The sequence below is a fragment of the Sinohyriopsis cumingii genome, chromosome 3 (genome assembly GCF_028554795.1).
Source record: "Sinohyriopsis cumingii isolate HCF-2022 chromosome 3, ASM2855479v2, whole genome shotgun sequence".
Taxonomy (NCBI): domain Eukaryota; kingdom Metazoa; phylum Mollusca; class Bivalvia; order Unionida; family Unionidae; genus Sinohyriopsis; species Sinohyriopsis cumingii.
Genome location: NC_142963.1, coordinates 20,106,998 through 20,126,949, shown reverse-complemented (window position 1 = coordinate 20,126,949; position 19,952 = coordinate 20,106,998). Strand labels below are relative to the sequence as shown.

At 35.9% G+C, this 19,952-nt stretch overlaps 1 protein-coding gene across 1 annotated transcript in view; it reads right to left on the bottom strand.

Moving 5' to 3' along the window:
* Positions 1–8,091: 8,091 nt before the first annotated feature.
* The window catches only part of LOC149802509 (intraflagellar transport protein 27 homolog), a 40,316-nt gene continuing 28,455 nt past the window's right edge, over positions 8,092–19,952 (bottom strand). Inside the window, exons 6-7 of the mRNA XM_089951753.1 lie at positions 14,986–15,095; positions 8,092–11,905 (exon numbers count right to left, since the gene is read on the bottom strand). Of these exons, the coding sequence (XP_089807879.1) occupies positions 11,807–11,905; positions 14,986–15,095 (209 nt within the window). The 3' untranslated portion in view covers positions 8,092–11,806. The remainder of the gene's footprint in view (positions 11,906–14,985; positions 15,096–19,952) is intronic.

Sequence of the window (19,952 nt, the reverse complement as noted above, 5' to 3'; positions counted from 1 at the left end):
TCTTGCATGCATTCGAAATCGAAAAAGATGAAATTGCCTTTCTTCTTGTGACCGTCCTCTTTCTCTGGTGGGGGTTGGTATTTTTGCACGTAGCATTCGTGTGGTGGTGATAAATGTGACATTTTTTTTCCTGAACATACGTGTGTCTTGGTACTGTTGGTACGTATGCCTTGTCCACAGGTAGGGCACAATCTCAGCAGTTGACAAGCACATTTCTGCTGTGAACCTTGCGTCTTCAGATGTTGTTGGTAACAGACAGGGCTGACAAACGTGCGCAGACAAGCAGGACAATGTGCTCTTTCTTGTCCTTCGCTCAGACAGGGTGGAGAGGCCAAACATCCTGAGCATTTTCATCCGCAATGTTTGTGTTGTTCTCGATTTTTATGGCCATGGTCACATTTCTCACAATAATAAACATATCCCAGGAATCCGGTGATACTGGTAATGGTATAGAAATGGTCATCGTAATAATAGACATGAATGTATTTTCCGTCCTTAAAGTCTTTCCCTCGAAACAACAGAGGTCTGCGCATTTCTTGAGGGTGCACTTTCAAGGTGTAGAATGGAGCTAGGACATCTTGCAATTTTTGCATCTCAGGAATGCCACAGGGTGTGTCTTTGGACAGTCCGGCTTGTTGTAACAGGAGTTCTGCTTCATTTCGTTGTTTGGCTCGGTCCGATTTTCGAATATTCTCCCAGGCTCTTTTCCATTCTACCGTGTCGTTCTTGTTCGCATATGTTCGTCCCACCAAGATGGCTCGGGCTAAACACATCTGGTCTTCAGAATTGTGAATTCGGACGAGACTTGTTTTGTTGTTGCGAAGGTCGTCCACCAATAAGACCTTTTTGCGTCCAGTCCCTTGAGGAGGAGAGACGTGGGCCATTTTCAGTGCGGCTTTACCATCGGTGATGTCAAACTGGTCATTAGATTGTTGTACGTGTTGAATCTTGTCCATGACTTTGGAAGGGGTTAGTTCTGCGGGTCTGCTAAACCCGATCCAAACAGGGGATTTCAAGCTGTCGTGATCTATGGATAGTGTCAAGCGATCGTCTTCTTTGGGTTGACATTGTCGCTTGAGTGCAGTGAGCAAAGAATCCCACATCTCGGTGATAAACCCTTTTGCTTTCTCCAATGGTACGTCGGCCTTGAAATCTTTAAACTTCACTGTGTAGGTGTAAGCCGTGGTTCTAAATTTTCTAGAGGAGCGCTTTTCCGCCTCTCGAATGGAATAGTACTTTTCAGGGTTGACTAAGGGTGGTGAACTTTGTTTAGAGGGTTCAGATTCTGGTTCACTCATGTCCTCTTCAAAATCACTGGCATGAATTTGTGCCAAGACTTCAGCTCTGGTACGAGGCGATAGATCACGTTTCTGCCTCTTACTTTCTTCTTCTTTCTTCTCGAATGAATAGGATCGTTTCATCTTGAGTGCAAAACGTCAAATGACTCAAGTTTAAACACCATAGACTAATTTATAGTCATGGCAAACCAGCGTATATAAAAGGGTATGTGTCTTGTCCTTTCACTATTCATTTCACTCTCAAACCGAGCACAACGATGGAAGAGACTAGCCAAATCGAACGTTTCATCAGAGCTTTGCGAGGGGTCATTAGAAAATTCTCTTCAGACCAGCCGACGGACTACTCTCCTTCCTTTCGAGATAAAAGTCAAGATACTTGCTATATCTGTCAGAAGAAAGGGCATTGGTCTTCTGAGTGTCCAGACCGTCAAAAAAGGAAAAAAACAGGGGCTAGAAAAGACAAAAGTCAAGATACCTGTTATTATTGTCAAGAAAAAGGACATTGGTCTCCAGATTGCCCAAAAAAGAAACAAGAGGAGTCAGAAGAAAAGAGGGATTCTTCAGAAGAAGAGAGAGATTCTTCAGAGGAAGAAAGCAGCCAGGTGAAGAAAAAGAAACAGGAGAAGAAAAGAAGGGAAGAAAGTGAAAAGGAAGAGGAGGAAAAAACTGTGACGGTGAAGAAATTGAAAAAAAAGAGACAGTAAAAAAAAGAAACAGAAGAAGTGAATGTAATTTATAAAGTGTTCTGTTGTGAATTGTGAATTGGATTGTAACTATGGAGAAAAGAATACATTAATTATATAAGGTAAGTGTCTTTGAGTTTTGATTTTAAATAAGAAGCTACACTCACGCACTCATACACAGACACGTACTATAAGGGTAAAATGGTTTTTTTGTTGTTGATTTTTGAGTTATTGGCAAATTGAAAGGCTATCTCTTTTCGAGAGAAGTGGGTGGCCCTGAAAAGGGCCTTTTTTGGTGTAGGGGTGAGTTTAAGCAATCAACTTTAACTGCCTTAAGCCTTTGCCACCGCCGAGGCCTACTTCTGATGATGATGATTGGGTTGAAATCACTAAGGGTGGTACGGTAGGCTTAGTCACAGGGTTGGCGTGTTTAGCTCGGGAAGGTCGTATTCTCTTCGGTCGTGAGAAAGAAGTCTGATACATTTGTTTCAGACTTCTTAACTCCGCTAAAATGTCCAACAGTACCGTGGCCGCTTGATTTTCACCCTCTTGTTTCTTTGCTGCTACTTCTTCTTGTTGTTGTTTTTTTCTTACCTCTTCTTGTTGCTGTTGCTGTTGCTGTAGGAGAAAAGCTTGTTCCGCTTCCTTTTGTCGTTGCATAAATTTCTCCAATTCTTCTTTCTGTCTCTGTCTAAAATTCTCCACTTGCGGTAATGAAGAATGAGACGAAGGTTCCGGAACAAATTCTTGCGAGGTAAGAAAATCCACAAAATCCCAATGTACCTCTTCTGAAAGTAAGTCCGGGTTCCCTTGGGTGGTCTCCACTGCTGGTGCACCCCAGTGAATCGTTTTCTGAGTTTCCGTCATGTTGAAACACTGTCGCATAGATTGACTGCACACAGGCGCTAGCGAATCTATATAGACCACGTGACGTCACAGACTGCTCTCTTCGGATTGGATGCGGGCTGACTGAATTTTGTCACGCGTGTTTGGATTGGTCAATGAACTCAATCCGTTTCAATCCTTCCTCTCCCTATAAATAAGCGCAGTTCAGCGCAATCACTCACCTGTTCTCGGAGCCTCAAAATGTGAACCGACGTTCAATCTTCCACCGTTGTGTCAACAATGATGTTCAGGACGGACATATCCATGTATGTCCGGTCCAAGTGGACTGTTGTCGATAGGACAGATACTAGCCTATGGATGAGAAGAGTTTACATAGAAAGACAAGGATGCCTCAAGAGGGTACTTGTGTATGGACCTGCAGTTAGAAGGAGTTTAAGAAGAAGATGTGACAGATGCCGTCTATGTTAATATTAACATAAAACCAAAGGCCCTTTTCAGGGCCACCCACATTTCCATTGCCTACCCCTTTTTTAAAATTTTTGTTTTAAAAAAAAAAATCCCATGTTCAATTCCCCTTGTCCCTAGACAGGCCCAAACTCTATTCCCCATGTTCAATTTCCATTGTCCCTAGAGTGACCCAGCAATATCTCACATGTTAAATTTCCATTGTTCGAATGCCTTTGTCCCTAGAATGTCCCTAGACATTTTTTTTCCTTTCTCCAATGTTAAATTCCTTGTCCCCAGAGTGACCCAGGGTTTTTTGCCCATGTTAAATTTCCATTGTCCCTAGAGTGACCCAGGGTGGTTAATGTTAAATTTACATAGTCCCCAGAGTGACCCAAGGGTGTTTTTAATGGTAATTCCCATTGTCCCTAGGGTGACCCCATTCACTACTCATTTAGCCCAACAGAGCGGTCTCAGGACCCGTAGGTGCCATCATATTTAGAGATCTACGAGATAGCGTGTGACAACACTGTAGCCAGTCACAAGGATAAATTTCACTATATGGACGAAACACGACTGTAATGCAAAATATGTTTAAAGTACAATTATCTGTTGTTAAATTCTAACAAATAAAGTAAAACTTTAAAAATATTCATACATTAAAAAAAATCATGCAGGCATCAAAAATATTTAAAAACTTCCTGTTCGAAAATGAGAAAACTAATCGATCTTTCTTAGATCTTATTCGTGTAAAACCAATACAACCAACCATACGGTAAATCATAAAGTATCGAATTACACAGTAAGGCCGATCATTACCTTAAAGGTGATATTAAAACACTACAAATTTAAATCAGATTGAAACTGCGCTGAAAATAACGTTTTCAAAAACCAGTTAGCAAGACCTTTATTGCACGTTAAACTGTCAGCAACCGGCAGGAGTCATTTTGCGTATGATTTATATTTAGCCAGAAACATAAACACGTCAAAAATAACATCCCTATGTGCCCTTTATCATTTTCCCCATTTACGGATGAAATACTCCCATCATAAAACATAAATTAAGGTTATTTATAGTTCATACAACTATCCTTAGATTTGCAAATACGACATTTTAATTACTAAAATGAATATTCATACGATCGTGTTTTATGGTTCTTGCGTCATAAGGCATCTTCCCAATTTTCCGATATTTTTGTGTTTCCACTGAGGAGAGCTATTTTAGACCATTCAGTTACTGCTCCCAGTCTAGTTGATGAAATGATATTATAAATAATTCCTGACCCATATTTTGACTGATATTTATGGAGATATCAAAACATTAAAGATTACATATACCAGAGGACTTGGTTTTGTGGTTTAACGCCATGTTTTAGCACATGATCTGACCAATATATATGCTGATGGAAGAGCCAGTACAAAAAATTAAACGGAAAGAACCACCCACTCACGGGAAGCTACTGGTAAACTTTTTCACGTACACACACTGGTCCAGCTCGAAACTCGAACCCACGCGGACAGAGGTAAGATGTCAGTGATTTGTAACAGTGTACCATGGACTACTCACCCTCCCCCCCCCCCCATTCCCCAACCGCAACCAGTAATTGGAGTCATATGTTTTACCCGGATTCATACCACGGTGGTAGATCGGCACTGGCATGGTCATGATTCGAACTCGCAACCCTATGGTCGCCACTGTGCCACCGGGACTCTTCTTATTATTATAAACATTATAAAGGATTCGTCCATTCAAGTCCAAAAAATCCAGTTTCATGGAAAGTAATTATTTGCGTGAGCGTTAAAATAAGATGGAATTACTGTATGACTGATACAATGCATTTATTGATCACAATTAATATTAGTCTCTTTAAAACGAAATGCAGGTGTGTGCGCGCGCGCATGTGTATTATGCGTGCTCAGTTTCTAATAGCATATACTAAAATTCTGTCGATAGATCAAAGTCTACGCCGTTTGTTTTACATCTGATTCCAATCGAACTGAGTCGCTCCTGATCTGCCGGCGAATGGTGCGATAGCGGATCTGGGTCTAAGCTCTTCACAGATGGGCGATCGTTATAAACGGATGAATATATAGGGATTTTCAGGTCTTATTTCTGAAGCTGAATGATCTATATGATATTTTTTGGGAAAAGCTGTGTGACTTTGTACAATCATTAGAAGACAAAACAACATGAGAGCAGCGTGAATTCAATACTTTTACGAAACATTCCAAACTTTAAAAAAGCGAGATATACAATTCATAAACTAAAGAACTGCAAGCAAACTCTATTTGTCTAAGAAATGTATAACAAGGTAAGTTCGTATTTTCCGAAATACATTTGACTAAACATGAAGTCTGTCTACCAATAGTTTACTACCACTCTGAGCATGAAATTCATATTTAGCGAACAATAACTAAAATATTCTTCATCTACTGGCCAAAATTATAGTCAGTCTAAAATTTAAAAGACAAAACAAATGGACAAAACTGTAAAACCCACTATAAATAACATGACATCATGGAAAGACGATCATTGAGTTCTTCTGTAATGACATGCCACCTTGAACATGACATCATGGACAAACGATCATTGAGCTATTCTGTCTTGATATGCCAGGACACCGCTTCGGTTAAATCTATAACCTATCTTTGTCTGAAGAACAAAAATCGCTGTATTCAGAGGACACTATTGTCAAAAACAAGAAACCCAGGTGAGCCTGATATGACTATCCTGGCATGCATTGGTCTAAATGGCAACGTAGTAACTAATTACAAAGTCTGGTAAACATTCCTTTGCATAGTCAGACAAACAGACAGGTTGATCGTTCATTACAAAAATGCAAGCGGTGTCCTAGTTGTCAGACTAATTCACAACTATGCTGAAATGTTGAGACAGCCGTTATGGTTTGCTGTGTTGTAGCTCAGATCATTCAGGATCAGCTACGTCCTGTTAAATAGTTAAATAGGTAAATAACTAAAAATGTATATATGGGAGTATTCATTTTAATATTCCTACAGGGAGTATTCATTATTTCCATATTACATTAACGTGGCATTTAGCTGGCCATAAAGGAGAAAAACAAATCTAAATTTATATTTCAAAGAATTAGTGCATTCTGGACCATAACAATACCAAACTCACAGAGAAACACATTCGAGTGGTATCATTTTTCATGTGTTTTATACTTCAATTTGTTTTGGATTGTACTCTTCCCCGATATATACATTAATCGTTTTCAGTGATTATTGTATTATGTACTTTCTTAACTTTACAATGAGCCACACATTTAAGTAAAGAAAGAATTTTAGGTGTTACTGACTAGTTTGGACCTATTTCAGAGTTTTGACTGAAACATTACGATTTCATTCTTGATCCGTTCATGCATATTGCAAAGTTAATATTTACCATTACTAGCGTTTATTAAATTGTTTAAACTTAAATAGTTTTCCTGTCTCGTGATTAAAATCCCAAGTTGACATCTAGCCAAAGCTGGCCTTGTGCTGAAGTAAAGCTCGGGATGTTACAGCTACATATCATAAGAAGAGTATTGGTGCTAATGGTTCCACTCCAGGTGTTTCGGGTACCACATTTGTAAGGCAAATTAAAAGGCAAAGTTGACAGCTCTACAACTCTAACAATGAAGCAAAATTTAAGAAGTTCCTGCCTCTTTCACCTACTTGGGTTTGTTTAACCTACTTGGGTTGACAATTTTATAACAGTGTTGGGAAAGCCATGTTCAGTCTGATGGACACAGGTTAAGAATGACTATTTCTTTGTGCTCACAAAATGAATTTGAAAAAAATCACACTCTTATGAAAATCAATAATTTTTTAAAATTTGTATTCATGACTGTAACTTGTAGTAATTACCTATAGCTAAAGTTTGTGTGCGTGATTAAATTCTATTTTAAGATAATAAGAGTGTATGTTTGCATAGGATCTAAATAGACGCGTGTTTACGGTTACTAATAATAATATTAGGCGAAAACACCTTGACAAATTTACGATTATTTCCCATTGGACAGGTTGGTCGAGTGGGTTAGGTCATGTTAGTTTTTTTTTACGTTGTTAGAGATTTGCAAATCGTCATGTACGAGAAGGTGTGTGTGATTTGGATTTTTAACGTAGCTTTAACAATTTATCAGTCATATCACTACGATGTCTGCAGTGTGGCAGTTTTTAGTGATGTTTAGCACTGAGGCATCATGCCGCTGACATGTAGCATAATGTCCCACCCAGTCACATTATCCTGACACCAGACTGACCAGTCCTAACATTAACCTCTTAATGATGAGCGCCAAGCGAGGCAGCTGTTAGTACCATTTTTATAAGTCTTTATGACTCGGCCGGGGATCGAACCCACGACCTCCCGCATCCGAGGCGGATGATCCAACCACTAGGCCACCGGAGCGGTACGTCAGTCTCTAAATCCCAAGAATGGCCATTTTGCATGCTGTCTAATTTTCTTTGCAAGTATAACGACCTCTCCATTCCCAACAATTAAGATTTTGTTTAAAGTGCATGTACACTTCCTGTACTTAGGCGGCAATTCTTTTTGATCTTTTATTATGCTAGATGTAGTTTAAATTGGTGTCGGTTCGGTCAGCAAGTTAAAAAATGTCACTGGCTGTGAAATTTACAATCGGAACCACCTGGAATTTCCTTTAACTATATGGTACAGTATTCATGATATCCATGGATAGCCTCATTTCCCTCGCTAATCTGATCTGGTCTGCAGAATCTTGACCTCAGACAGGTGTTACCTTGGAATGACTGAATACAGTCATAGCTTATTTAATTAGCATGTAAATACTACTACAAAGCCATGTGATTCTTTTAATATTGGAAGTGGAAACAAAGATCAGAAGGAATTGCTTAACTAGTGGTATTTATTGATAATGGAATATGGTACTGCACTTGCACACAAGTAAAATCAGTCGTCAGGTAAGTGAAAAATACAGATTTACAATCGTGAAGACATCTCTGTCCGTCTGTCGGTCTGTCTCTGTCTCTCACTCTCTCAATGGAGCATACGGACTATTTTTGATCATTAGGTACAAGAAGAAAATTGTGATGGAATATGTCTTTGTCATGCTTACTCATCTTCTAACTTGTAAATTCTAACACACATATGTAATTAAAATTAAACAACATATATTAGAAACAACATACATTGCAAGTGCATGCTGCTTTAGCACAATTACATGTTAATTTTTAATACTGATGATCATGTAATTGTTTAAAATACTAAATGTGGAATCCTATATTTGTTCATACACGATCTCTTTCCCAAAATGAAATATTTTTTAGGTACTCTTGGAGAATTATTTTCCATATGAAAAATTATAATAATGCGATTTGGATGACATAATCCATATATAAGCTGATTCGGAGTATAAGACAAAGCTAAGATTTTCTGGTCAAAAAGTATCATTTTATAGGCCGGAAAATACAATATTTCCCAAACACAAATCAACCCTATCATTTAGATCTCAAATACAAATTAACCTTAAGATATACCCACTCTCTTTAAATCAACTTTAGGATATCCCAACTCTCTTTAAGTCAACCTTAGGATATATACAATCTCTGTAAATCAGCCTTAGGTTATGACCACTCTCTTAAAATCAACTTCAGGATATGCCCACTCTCTTTAAATCAACCTTAGGATTCTCTCCACTCTTTTTAATCAACTTTAGGATATGCCCACTCTTTAAATCAACCATAGGATATACCACTTACTTGATATCAACCTTAAGATATACCCACTCTCTTTAAATCAACTTTAGGATATTCCAACTCTCTTTAAATCAACCATAGGATATACCACTCTCTTGATATCAACCTTAGGATATACCCACTCTCTTTATATAACACATAGGTTACTCGCCACTCTCTTGATATCAGCCTTAGGATATACCCACTCTCTTTATATAAAACATAGGATATACCACTCTCTTTAAACAACTTTAGGATACATCCACTCTCTTTAATCAACTTTAGGATACATCGACTCTCTTTAATCAACTTTAGGATACATCGACTCTCTTTAATCAACTTTAGGATACTTACCACTCTCTTTAAATCAACTATAGGATACTCACCACTCTCTTTAATCAACTTTAGGATAATCCAATCTCTTTAATCAACTTTAGGATATGTCCACTCTCTTTAAATCAACCATAGGATACTCACCACTCTCTTTAATCAACTTTAGGATAATCCAATCTCTTTAAATTAGGGATAAACAGCTGGTAAAATCATAGAGATACCACTTCTTTTAATTGTAACCATGTAAAATAATGCTAATTTCGAGCATGCAATGAAGTTCAAAGGTCACATGGCATTGCTATGTGCACATTTATATTGTTACTGTGTATTGATGAATCTATGGCTGTGTATTTATTTTGGGATAGAGCATAAATTCAATTATTTAGTTTTTTGTAGTGCATTCTTTTCATATTTAAGGCTTACGCAGAAAAACAAAATGAGTATATCACAAAAAGGTTACTGCATTTAAAAATATGAAGTCGTTTTTTCAGACTAATACATTACTCAGAAAAACTCATTCATATTTTTCCATACAAATGCAGTAACCTATAATTATGGAAAACTTAAAAGTCTTAGAATATTGAAAAAATCAACTAAATTGTAAAATTGCTGAATTAAAATAAGCAAAATACAGCACAAATTGTTATGATATTGTAGGAAACACTTGTGCATATTTTGCTGTTTTACATACAACAAACCTTGAGGCAGTATTGTGTGTGAAAAATACCTACTCAGTGGGAAATTGACAGGTCAAAAATCAACTAAATTTTAAATAGACAAAGTAAGACATATAAATCTGAGAAGATTTGGAAATGCAATTCTAAATACACACTGTATACTGCAATAGAATTCATGTCAAATATAATTTCATGTTATCACTGCTGACCTGGAAAATGTGGTTTGCTCCTGGGACTCATCCAAGAAAGCTTCTCTACACATTGGAGAAGATTATGCAAATTCCTTTCAGAGAACATTTGTTTAGAAAATGTAGTCTAAGTAGTCAAATTAACAAGAGTACCATTAACAGCAAATTACATGTATAAGTTGTCTATGAAGGTAACTGAAATTTATGTGCAGAAACCATTATTTTTCTTTCAGTCACAATGACCCTGTCCTTCTGACTCCAAAACCAATGGGGTTATTTCAGTCTTTCTTACTCCAAAATCAATGGGGTTATTTCAGTCTTTCTGACTCCAGAATCAATGGGTTTCTTTCTTACACCAAGTGCAAGCCATCCACAAAGTTTGGTAATTGCAGATGATGGAGTACACAAGTTACTGTTCTTTTCTTTCAGTCAGATTAACCTTGACCTTTGAGCTTTTGGCACTTAAGTCAATAATTTTCTTCCATGCCCCAAGTGCATGCTATCCATTATGTTTCGCAAATGTGGACAATGGAGAACATGAGATATTGTGGAGAAGCTGTTTTCTTTGTTTCAGTCACAGTGACTTTGTTCTCCTAGCTTTTCATCACAAAATCAATAGAGTTTAGAAATGTACCCATCAATGGAAAATGCATAAAGCTTTGATATTTAAAGGATTTTATATGAACTTATTTCCAAAAAATGACAACAATCATTATCTTAATTAGAAACTGAATGTCACCATCTGACTGAACTCAAATGTGGTTCTTATCTGGTGATGCTGTTGTCAGATCAAATACTGATCCCATAGAATATACTGCCAGGCTGGTTGCTTGGTTTTCAACATCATGGCAGACTGGTTGTTTGGCTTTCAACATCATGGCAGGCTGGTTGCTTGGTTTTTAACATCATGGCAGGCTGGCTGCTTGGCTTTCAACATCATGGCAGGCTGGTTGCTTGGTTTTCAACATCATGACAGGCTGGTGGCTTGGTTTTCAACATCATGGCAGGCTGGTTGCTTGGCTTTCAACATCATGGCAGGCTGGTTGCTTGGCTTTCAACATCACATTCAACACAATATTGGCTATGTATGCCATGAAAACGGGAGCCAGAGTACCTTTCCCAAATACACACTGAAGCAGTCTGGGTGAGTATTAAATCTGTGATCCTTGAAAATTCTGACCAGGGTCATAGTTTACAACCAAAATCTACCCCTTCCCCAATATTACTATTTAATAACAGCTGGAACTTTTAAAAAATATCAATTTTTGCAAACAAATAAAACTATGTTTAAAAAAAGAGTACAAAACAGTGATTAAAACTATTCATCAGCAAAGCCTGTTTTCAGAAAAGGAGAAATATTCCAGAGAATAAAACCTCAAATAAGCACTGACATTTTGACATTTTCAGCTAAACTGGGACATCTACAAATAAAACATGTCTCCCATGCATTTAAACAGACTTTTTCACACTTTACATATCATTAGTAATAAAATTTCAGTTCATATGAATGGGTCCAACAGTAGTTCCATAAACACCAATTCTTTCTTTGAAACTATGTGTATCATAAATCATTATGGGAGTGGAATGAAAAAATGCAGTTCTAAATAAAATCCAAACAACTATGACAGTGACTTCAGGGTTTCAGTCTTCTCCTGGTACAACTTGTAGAACTCATTAGCAAGGAAATAGAATGGGGCATCAACTCCCTGCATCTCTTTCTGAAAAAAAGAAAAAATTACATTTATTTCTGTCCTATTTGTATCAAAGTATCAGGTCACAGGCAATTAGTAGTATTGCACCTTGGTTGATCTGTGAAGTGTACAGTTTATTTATCTATCTCCCCCTATAATGATCAAGATATGGGGATGTGTTTGTTAAATTTAATTGTACATTGGAAGTCAAGGGTAGGAAAACATCCTCTTGGCTCAACCACGGTGTGACACTAAGTATTCTTTTGCCTGTTCATGAATAATACACAGATGACAGGTTATATATTCTTATTTCAAACAAACTCTATTGCAACTACATGTATATGAAATAACTTGATGCATGTTGATTTGCTTGTGTGAGAACTTGAATTTATTAGAAAAAAGACATCAGAGTAAGTAAAGTCTGTCTAAAGCAATATCACTTTAATTTGAAGAACAATGTCAATACAGGCTGCCAAGTTTGTTAGATACAGCAGTCCACCTCTTATAAGGTCACCCCAATGGAAGGAGGGAAATGGCCTTATAATGAGGTTGGCCTTTCTAGTGGCAGATGACAAATCCAAATAGTAAATACATATGAAGAAAGTCACAACTACATTTAATTCTAAAACATTTAATTTCATTTAAAAATCACATGCATGTTGTGAAATCAATGTGAAACAAACTGTTTCATCATTTTCAAAAGAATGTTATGAATAACTATTGATATAGTTTTAAAACTGTCTTTAAAATAATGTTACATATCACATCATCTGTCACCAGCAGACACTTAAATACAATACAGCTATTCCTAAGAAATCTTATGCTTGAAAAATGTATCTAGTGTCATTTGTCCCATGGTTTCTACAGCTTTTCTTTTATATTGTTTTAAGAATGTCTTGTGTTTTCATAACTATGTCCACAAGTTCAACATTGTTTGTTGCTAGGCCATATTCCATAAATTCTGTTGAATGTAACCATGCAATATGCAGTGTAATGCACTGTTTGGCTGGGTTTGGATCGTAACATGTTGTGTCACTGTCACGGTCACTTTCCTCATCCTGGCATGTTTCACTAGAATTTCTAGCACTTTCTGTCATTAATGACTCCCAGTCATCACTAATTTTGTTCTCTATAACTAATGCACCATCACACTGAACATAACCCTTAAGGGTTGCTCCAGGTGGTATAAGGGGAAGATAGTCGTCTTCATCCCAGTTTTCCTCCTCTGCCTCTGATACCCCTGATACCTCTTGGAAAAACCCACATTTCTGAAAGCACTTTTGAATCATCTAGTTCCCTTTGACCGTTTGAATTATCCCTGCATCCAGGGGCTGAAGTTTTGAAGTTGTATTTGGAGGAAAGTATGAAACCTTGACATTTGACGAATCCAGTTCTGGGTGTGCAGCACAGTTGTCGAGGAAAAGCAGGATCTTCCTGTTCTGCACTTTCATCTGCTGATTAAGTTTTTTGATCCAGGACTCAAATATCTGTCCTGTCATCCATGCTTTTCAGTTTGCCTCACATGTAACTCTCAAATGTGTCTGGCTATATCCCTTAAAGCACCTTGGATTATGCCATTTTTCCAATCACCAGTGGCTTCAATTTCTCACCAGAACAACTGGCACAGAGTAGAACTGTAAATCACTTCTTTGTTTTTATCCCACCTTTACATGAATCCCCTTTGTGTACCAGCGACTTTATTGGTAACAGTCTAAAACAACAAACCAGTCTCATCGCAATTGAAAATATTCTTGCTGTCATATCCTCTGCATATAGCGTTCAGTCTTTTGATCCAATCTTTGACAACATCAGTATTAACATCAGCTGGTTCTCCACTAAGGACAGAACACTTAATATTGTGTCGGACTTGAAATCTGTGCAACCATCCGTTACTTGTGGTAAAGTCGTCATATCCCATTTCAACTGACAAAATTGTTGCTTTTTCTTGGATCATTCTACCAGTGAGTGGAATTTTCTTAGCATGCGCAGTGCAAAACCATTAAAAAACCATGTCATTCAAATCAGGATACAAACATCTCCTGGCCATAATAATCTATTTTCTCTGTCCATTCCACCTTTCCATTTCTGCAGAATTGTTTCCCTATCAGTCACGATATTGATTATCTAAGTCTTTCTGACATCAAATTTTTCTGCCATGGACCTTGAACTCTCCCCCTTTTTGGTCAGTTGAATTACTTTCATTTTCTCTTCTAAATTGAGAATTTTTCTTTTCCTCTATGACATGATGAACTTTTTTTTAGCAGTAAATTATTCCAATGTTGCCAACCACAAGACTGATAAAACAATACAACTGCATTTAAACAAGTTGCCAGGTGTTTTTAAAGGAAGTGATCTTGTCACATGATTCGTTAGTCAATATACAAGCCAAGTCTGTGGCTTCAAAGTGTTCTTTTTAAGAAATTCACTACAGGATGTAACATCTTTAGTGGCAAAAAACAGTCACATCCATGAGACAACTTGACTATGACTCAACCTTTTCTGTCAGGTCATGAAAAACACTTGAAAGAAGTTGTAGGAATACACGTCAATTTTTATGTGTTTGCTGATCTGCTTCTGATTGAGATTTTGGCTTCTACCACCATATTAACCCACATGAACAAAAGCAGTTTACATTATAGTTCTCAGTGGCAATGAATTAGATCTGAAGCTTCTTTCTTAACTTGACGGAAGAGACCAAGGATATTCTGATTGATCCATGAGAGTACATCAATCACCAGAAAAGGTTAAAGTGGGGTAACCCTTCAAGGCACAGTCTTTTGATTTCAGCAAAAGCTGCAAAACAGCATGTCTGATTCCATTTAATGCCCTTGTGCTTGAACAAATTAAGTGGTGACAGAAAATAACTTTTGTATACATATCTTTTTAACCTTCTATGAAAGGCTGCAGGGTCGTAACTGAATCAATGACAATTGTCAGCAAAATTCTGTTGAGATTTTCTAAGCATAAGTTAACAGATGACAATTTTTAAGACTGAATTGTTTATAAATCACAGAAGAGTAAATAAACAAACATCAAATCCATGCTAAAAAAAAAAGCAGATTTATTATTAACTCTTTCCATTTCTTTTTCAACCATATCATGCTTACCGCAGAACATTCAAAGTAAGCAAGTCCATGGCTCAATGCAAAATCCTTCCCAGCTTTTGGGCTGACCCTTCTCCTCTGATCCAAATCCACCTTGTTGGCTATCAAAACACCTGGAACACATATGTGAAACAAAGTTAAAAATGGAACACTAAATTTGATTTCTGTTAAGCTGATTGAATAAAACATACATTCAATTTATATACATGACTTTGAAATGCACCAGAAATGGCCAATACTATCTCTATTGAGATGGAAAAAATCTGGCCTCAGTTTTGCACTAAACTTATGAAATTTTTCCATCCTTATATAGCTATAATAATTTTTATATTAAGTCAAGCTTCAGGAAAAATACAACTCTACATACATATCAGATTGTTGCTCTGTTATTGTCTTTAATTTTTCAATAGGTTTATTTGCTCCATTGCATGGTGTAAAAAAAGTGTATAGCCTAGTTGAGGATTTAATATATATCTAGACATTACCATGCCTAGTTGAGGATGTAATATTATATCTAGACATTACCATGCCAAGTTTACGATGTAATATATCTAGACATTACCATGCCAAGTTGAGGATGTAATATTATCTCTAGACATTACCATGCCTAGGTGAGGATGTAATATTATATCTAGACATTTACATGCCTAGTTGAGGATGTAATATTATATCTAGACATTACCATGCCTAGTTGAGGAATGTAATATTATATCTAGACATTAACATGCCTAGTTGAGGATGTAATATTATATCTAGACATTTACACGCCTAGTTGAGGAAGTAATATTATATATGGACATTAACATGCCTAGATGAGAATGTGATAATATAGTGGGACATTTGCATGCCAAGTTGAGGATGTAATATTATATCTAGACATTTACATGCCTAGTTGAGGATGTAATATTATATCTAGACATTACCATGCCAAGTAGAGGATGTAATATTATATATAGACATTACCATGCCAAGTTGAGGATGTAATATTATATCTAGACGTTTACATGTCAGGTTGAGGATGTAATAGTATATCTAGACATTACCATGCCTAGTTGAGGATGTAATATTATATCTAGACATAAACATGCCAAGATGAGGATGTAATATTATATCTAGACATTACCATGCCAAGTTGAGGATGTAATATTATATCTAGACATTACCATGCCAAGATGAGGATGTAATATTATATCTAGACATTACCATGCCTAGTTGAGGATGTAATATTATATCTAGACATTTACATGCCTAGGTGAGGATGTAATATAATATCAAGACATTACCATGCCTAGTTGAGGAATGTAATATTATATCTAGACATTAACATCCTAGTTGAGGATGTAATATTATATCTAGACATGTACACACCTAGTTGAGGATGTAATATTATATCTAGACATTACCATACCTAGTTGAGGATGTAATATTATATCTAAACATTACCATGCCTAGTAGAGGATGCAATATTATATCTAGACATTACCATCCCAAGTTGAGGATGTAATATTATATCTAGACATTTACATGCCTAGTTGAGGATGTAATATTATATCTAGACATTACCATGCCTACTTGAGGAATGTAATATTATATCTAGACATTAACATGCCAAGTTGTGGATGTAATATTATATCTAGATATTTACATGCCTAGTTGAGGAAGTAATATTATATCTAGACATTATCATGCCTAGTTGAGGATGTAATATTATATCTAGACATTTACACGCCTAGTTGAGGATGTAATATTATATCTAGACATTACCATGCCTAGTTGAGGAATGTAATATTATATCTAGACATTAACATGCCTAGTTGCGGATGTAATATTATATCTAGACATTTACATGCCTAGTTGAGGAAGTAATATTATATCTGGACATTAACATGCCTAGATGAGAATGTGATAATATAGTGGGACATTTGCATGCCAAGTTCAGGATGTAATATTATATCTAGACATCTACATGTCTAGTTGAGGATGTAATATTATATCTAGACATTACCATGCCAAGGTGAGGATGTAAAATTATATCTAGACATTACCATGCTAAGTTGAGGATGTAATATTATATCTAGACATTTACATGCCAAGTTGAGGATGTAATGTTATATCTAGACATTACCATGCCTAGTTGAGGATGTAATATTATATCTAGACATAAACATGCCAAGTTGAGGATGTAATATTATATCTAGACATTATCATGCCAAGTTGAGGATGTAATATTATATCTAGACATTACCATGCCAAGTTGAGGATGTAATATTATATCTAGACATTACCATGCCTAGTTGAGGATGTAATATTATATCTAGACATTTCCACGCCTAGTTGAGGATGTAATATTATATCTAAACATTACCATGCCTAGTTGAGGAATGTAATATTATATCTAGACATTAACATGCCTAGTTGAGGATGTAATATTACATCTAGACATTTACATGCCTAGTTGAGGATGTAATATTATATCTAGACATTACCATACCTAGTTGAGGATGTAATATTATATCTAGACATTACCATGCCTAGTAGAGGATGCAATATTATATCTATCCATTACCATGCCAAGTTGAGGATGTAATATTATATCTAGACATTTACATGCCTAGTTGAGGATGTAATATTATATCTAGACATTTACATGCCTAGTTGAGGATGTAATATTATATCTAGACATTACCATGCCTAGTTGAGGAATGTAATATTATATCTAGACATTAACATGCCTAGCTGAGGATGTAATATTATATCTAGACATTTACATGCCTAGTTGAGGATGCAATATTATATCTAGACATCACCATGCCTAATTGAGGATGTAATATTATATCTAGACATTAACATGCCTAGATGAGTATGTAATATTATATTTCAACATTACCATGCCTAGCTGAGCATGTAATATTATATCTAGACATTAACATGCCTAGTTGAGGAAGTAATATTATATCTAGACATTAACATGCCTAGTTGAGAATGTAATATTATATCTAGACATTAACATGCCTAGTTGAGGATGTAATATTATATCTAGACATTAACATGCCTAGCTGAGGATGTAATATTATATCTAGACAGTAACATGCCTAGTTGAGGAAGTAATATCATATCTGGACATTAACATGCCTAGATGAGAATGTGATAATATAGTGGGACATTTGCATGCCAAGTTGAGGATGTAATATTATATCTAGACATTTACATGCCTAGTTCAGGATGTAATATTATATCTAGACATTACCATGCCAAGTTGAGGATGTAATATTATATCTAGACATTACCATGCCAAGTTGAGGATGTAATATTATATCTAGACATTTACATGCCAAGTTGAGGATGTAATGTTATATCTAGACATTACCATGCCAAGTTGAGGATGTAATATTATATCTAAACATAAACATGCCAAGTTGAGGATGTAATATTATATCTAGACATTATCATGCCAAGTTGAGGTTGTAATATTATATCTAGACATTACCATGCCAAGTTGAGGATGTAATATTATATCTAGACATTACCATGCCTAGTTGAGGATGTAATATTATATCTAGACATTTACACGCCTAACTGAGGATGTAATATTATATCTAGACATTACCATGCCTAGTTGAGGAATGTAATATTATATCTAGACATTAACATGCCTAGTTGAGGATGTAATATTACATCTAGACATTTACATGCCTAGTTGAGGATGTAATATTATATCTAGACATTACGATACCTAGTTGAGGATGTAATATTATATCTAGACATTACCATGCCTAGCAGAGGATGCAATATTATATCTATCCATTACCATGCCAAGTTGAGGATGTAATATTATATCTAGACATTTACATGCCTAGTTGAGGATGTAATATTATATCTAGACATTTACATGCCTAGTTGAGGATGTAATATTATATCTAGACATTACCATGCCTAGTTGAGGAATGTAATATTATATCTAGACATTAACATGCCTAGTTGAGGATGTAATATTATATCTAGACATTTACATGCCTAGTTGAGGATGCAATATTATATCTAGACATTGCCATGCCTAATTGAGGATGTAATATTATATCTAGACATTAACATGCCTAGCTGAGGATGTAATATTATATTTCAACATTACCATGCCTAGCTGAGCATGTAATATTATATCTAGACATTAACATGCCTAGTTGAGGAAGTAATATTATATCTAGACATTAACATGCCTAGTTGAGGATGTAATATTATATCTAGACATTAACATGCCTAGTTGAGGATGTAATATTATATCTAGACATTAACATGCCTAGTTGAGGATGTAATATTATATCTAGACATTAACATGCCTAGTTGAGGATGTAATATTATATCTAGACATTAACATGCCTAGTTGAGGAAGTAATATTATATCTGGACATTAACATGCCTAGATGAGAATGTGATAATATAGTGGGACATTTGCATGCCAAGTTGAGGATGTAATATTATATCTAGACATTACCATGCCTAGTTCAGGATGTAATATTATATCTAGACATTACCATGCCAAGTTGAGGATGTAATATTATATCTAGACATTACCATGCCAAGTTGAGGATGTAATATTATATCTAGACATTTACATGCCAAGTTGAGGATGTAATGTTATATCTAGACATTAACATGCCTAGTTGAGGATGTAATATTATATCTAGACATAAACATGCCAAGTTGAGGATGTAATATTATATCTAGACATTATCATGCCAAGTTGAGGATGTAATATTATATCTAGACATTACCATGCCAAGTTGAGGATGTAATATTATATCTAGACATTACCATGCCTAGTTGAGGATGTAATATTATATCTAGACATTTACACGCCTAGTTGAGGATGTAATATTATATCTAGACATTACCATGCCTAGTTGAGGAATGTAATATTATATCTAGACATTAACATGCCTAGTTGAGGATGTAATATTGCATCTAGACATTTA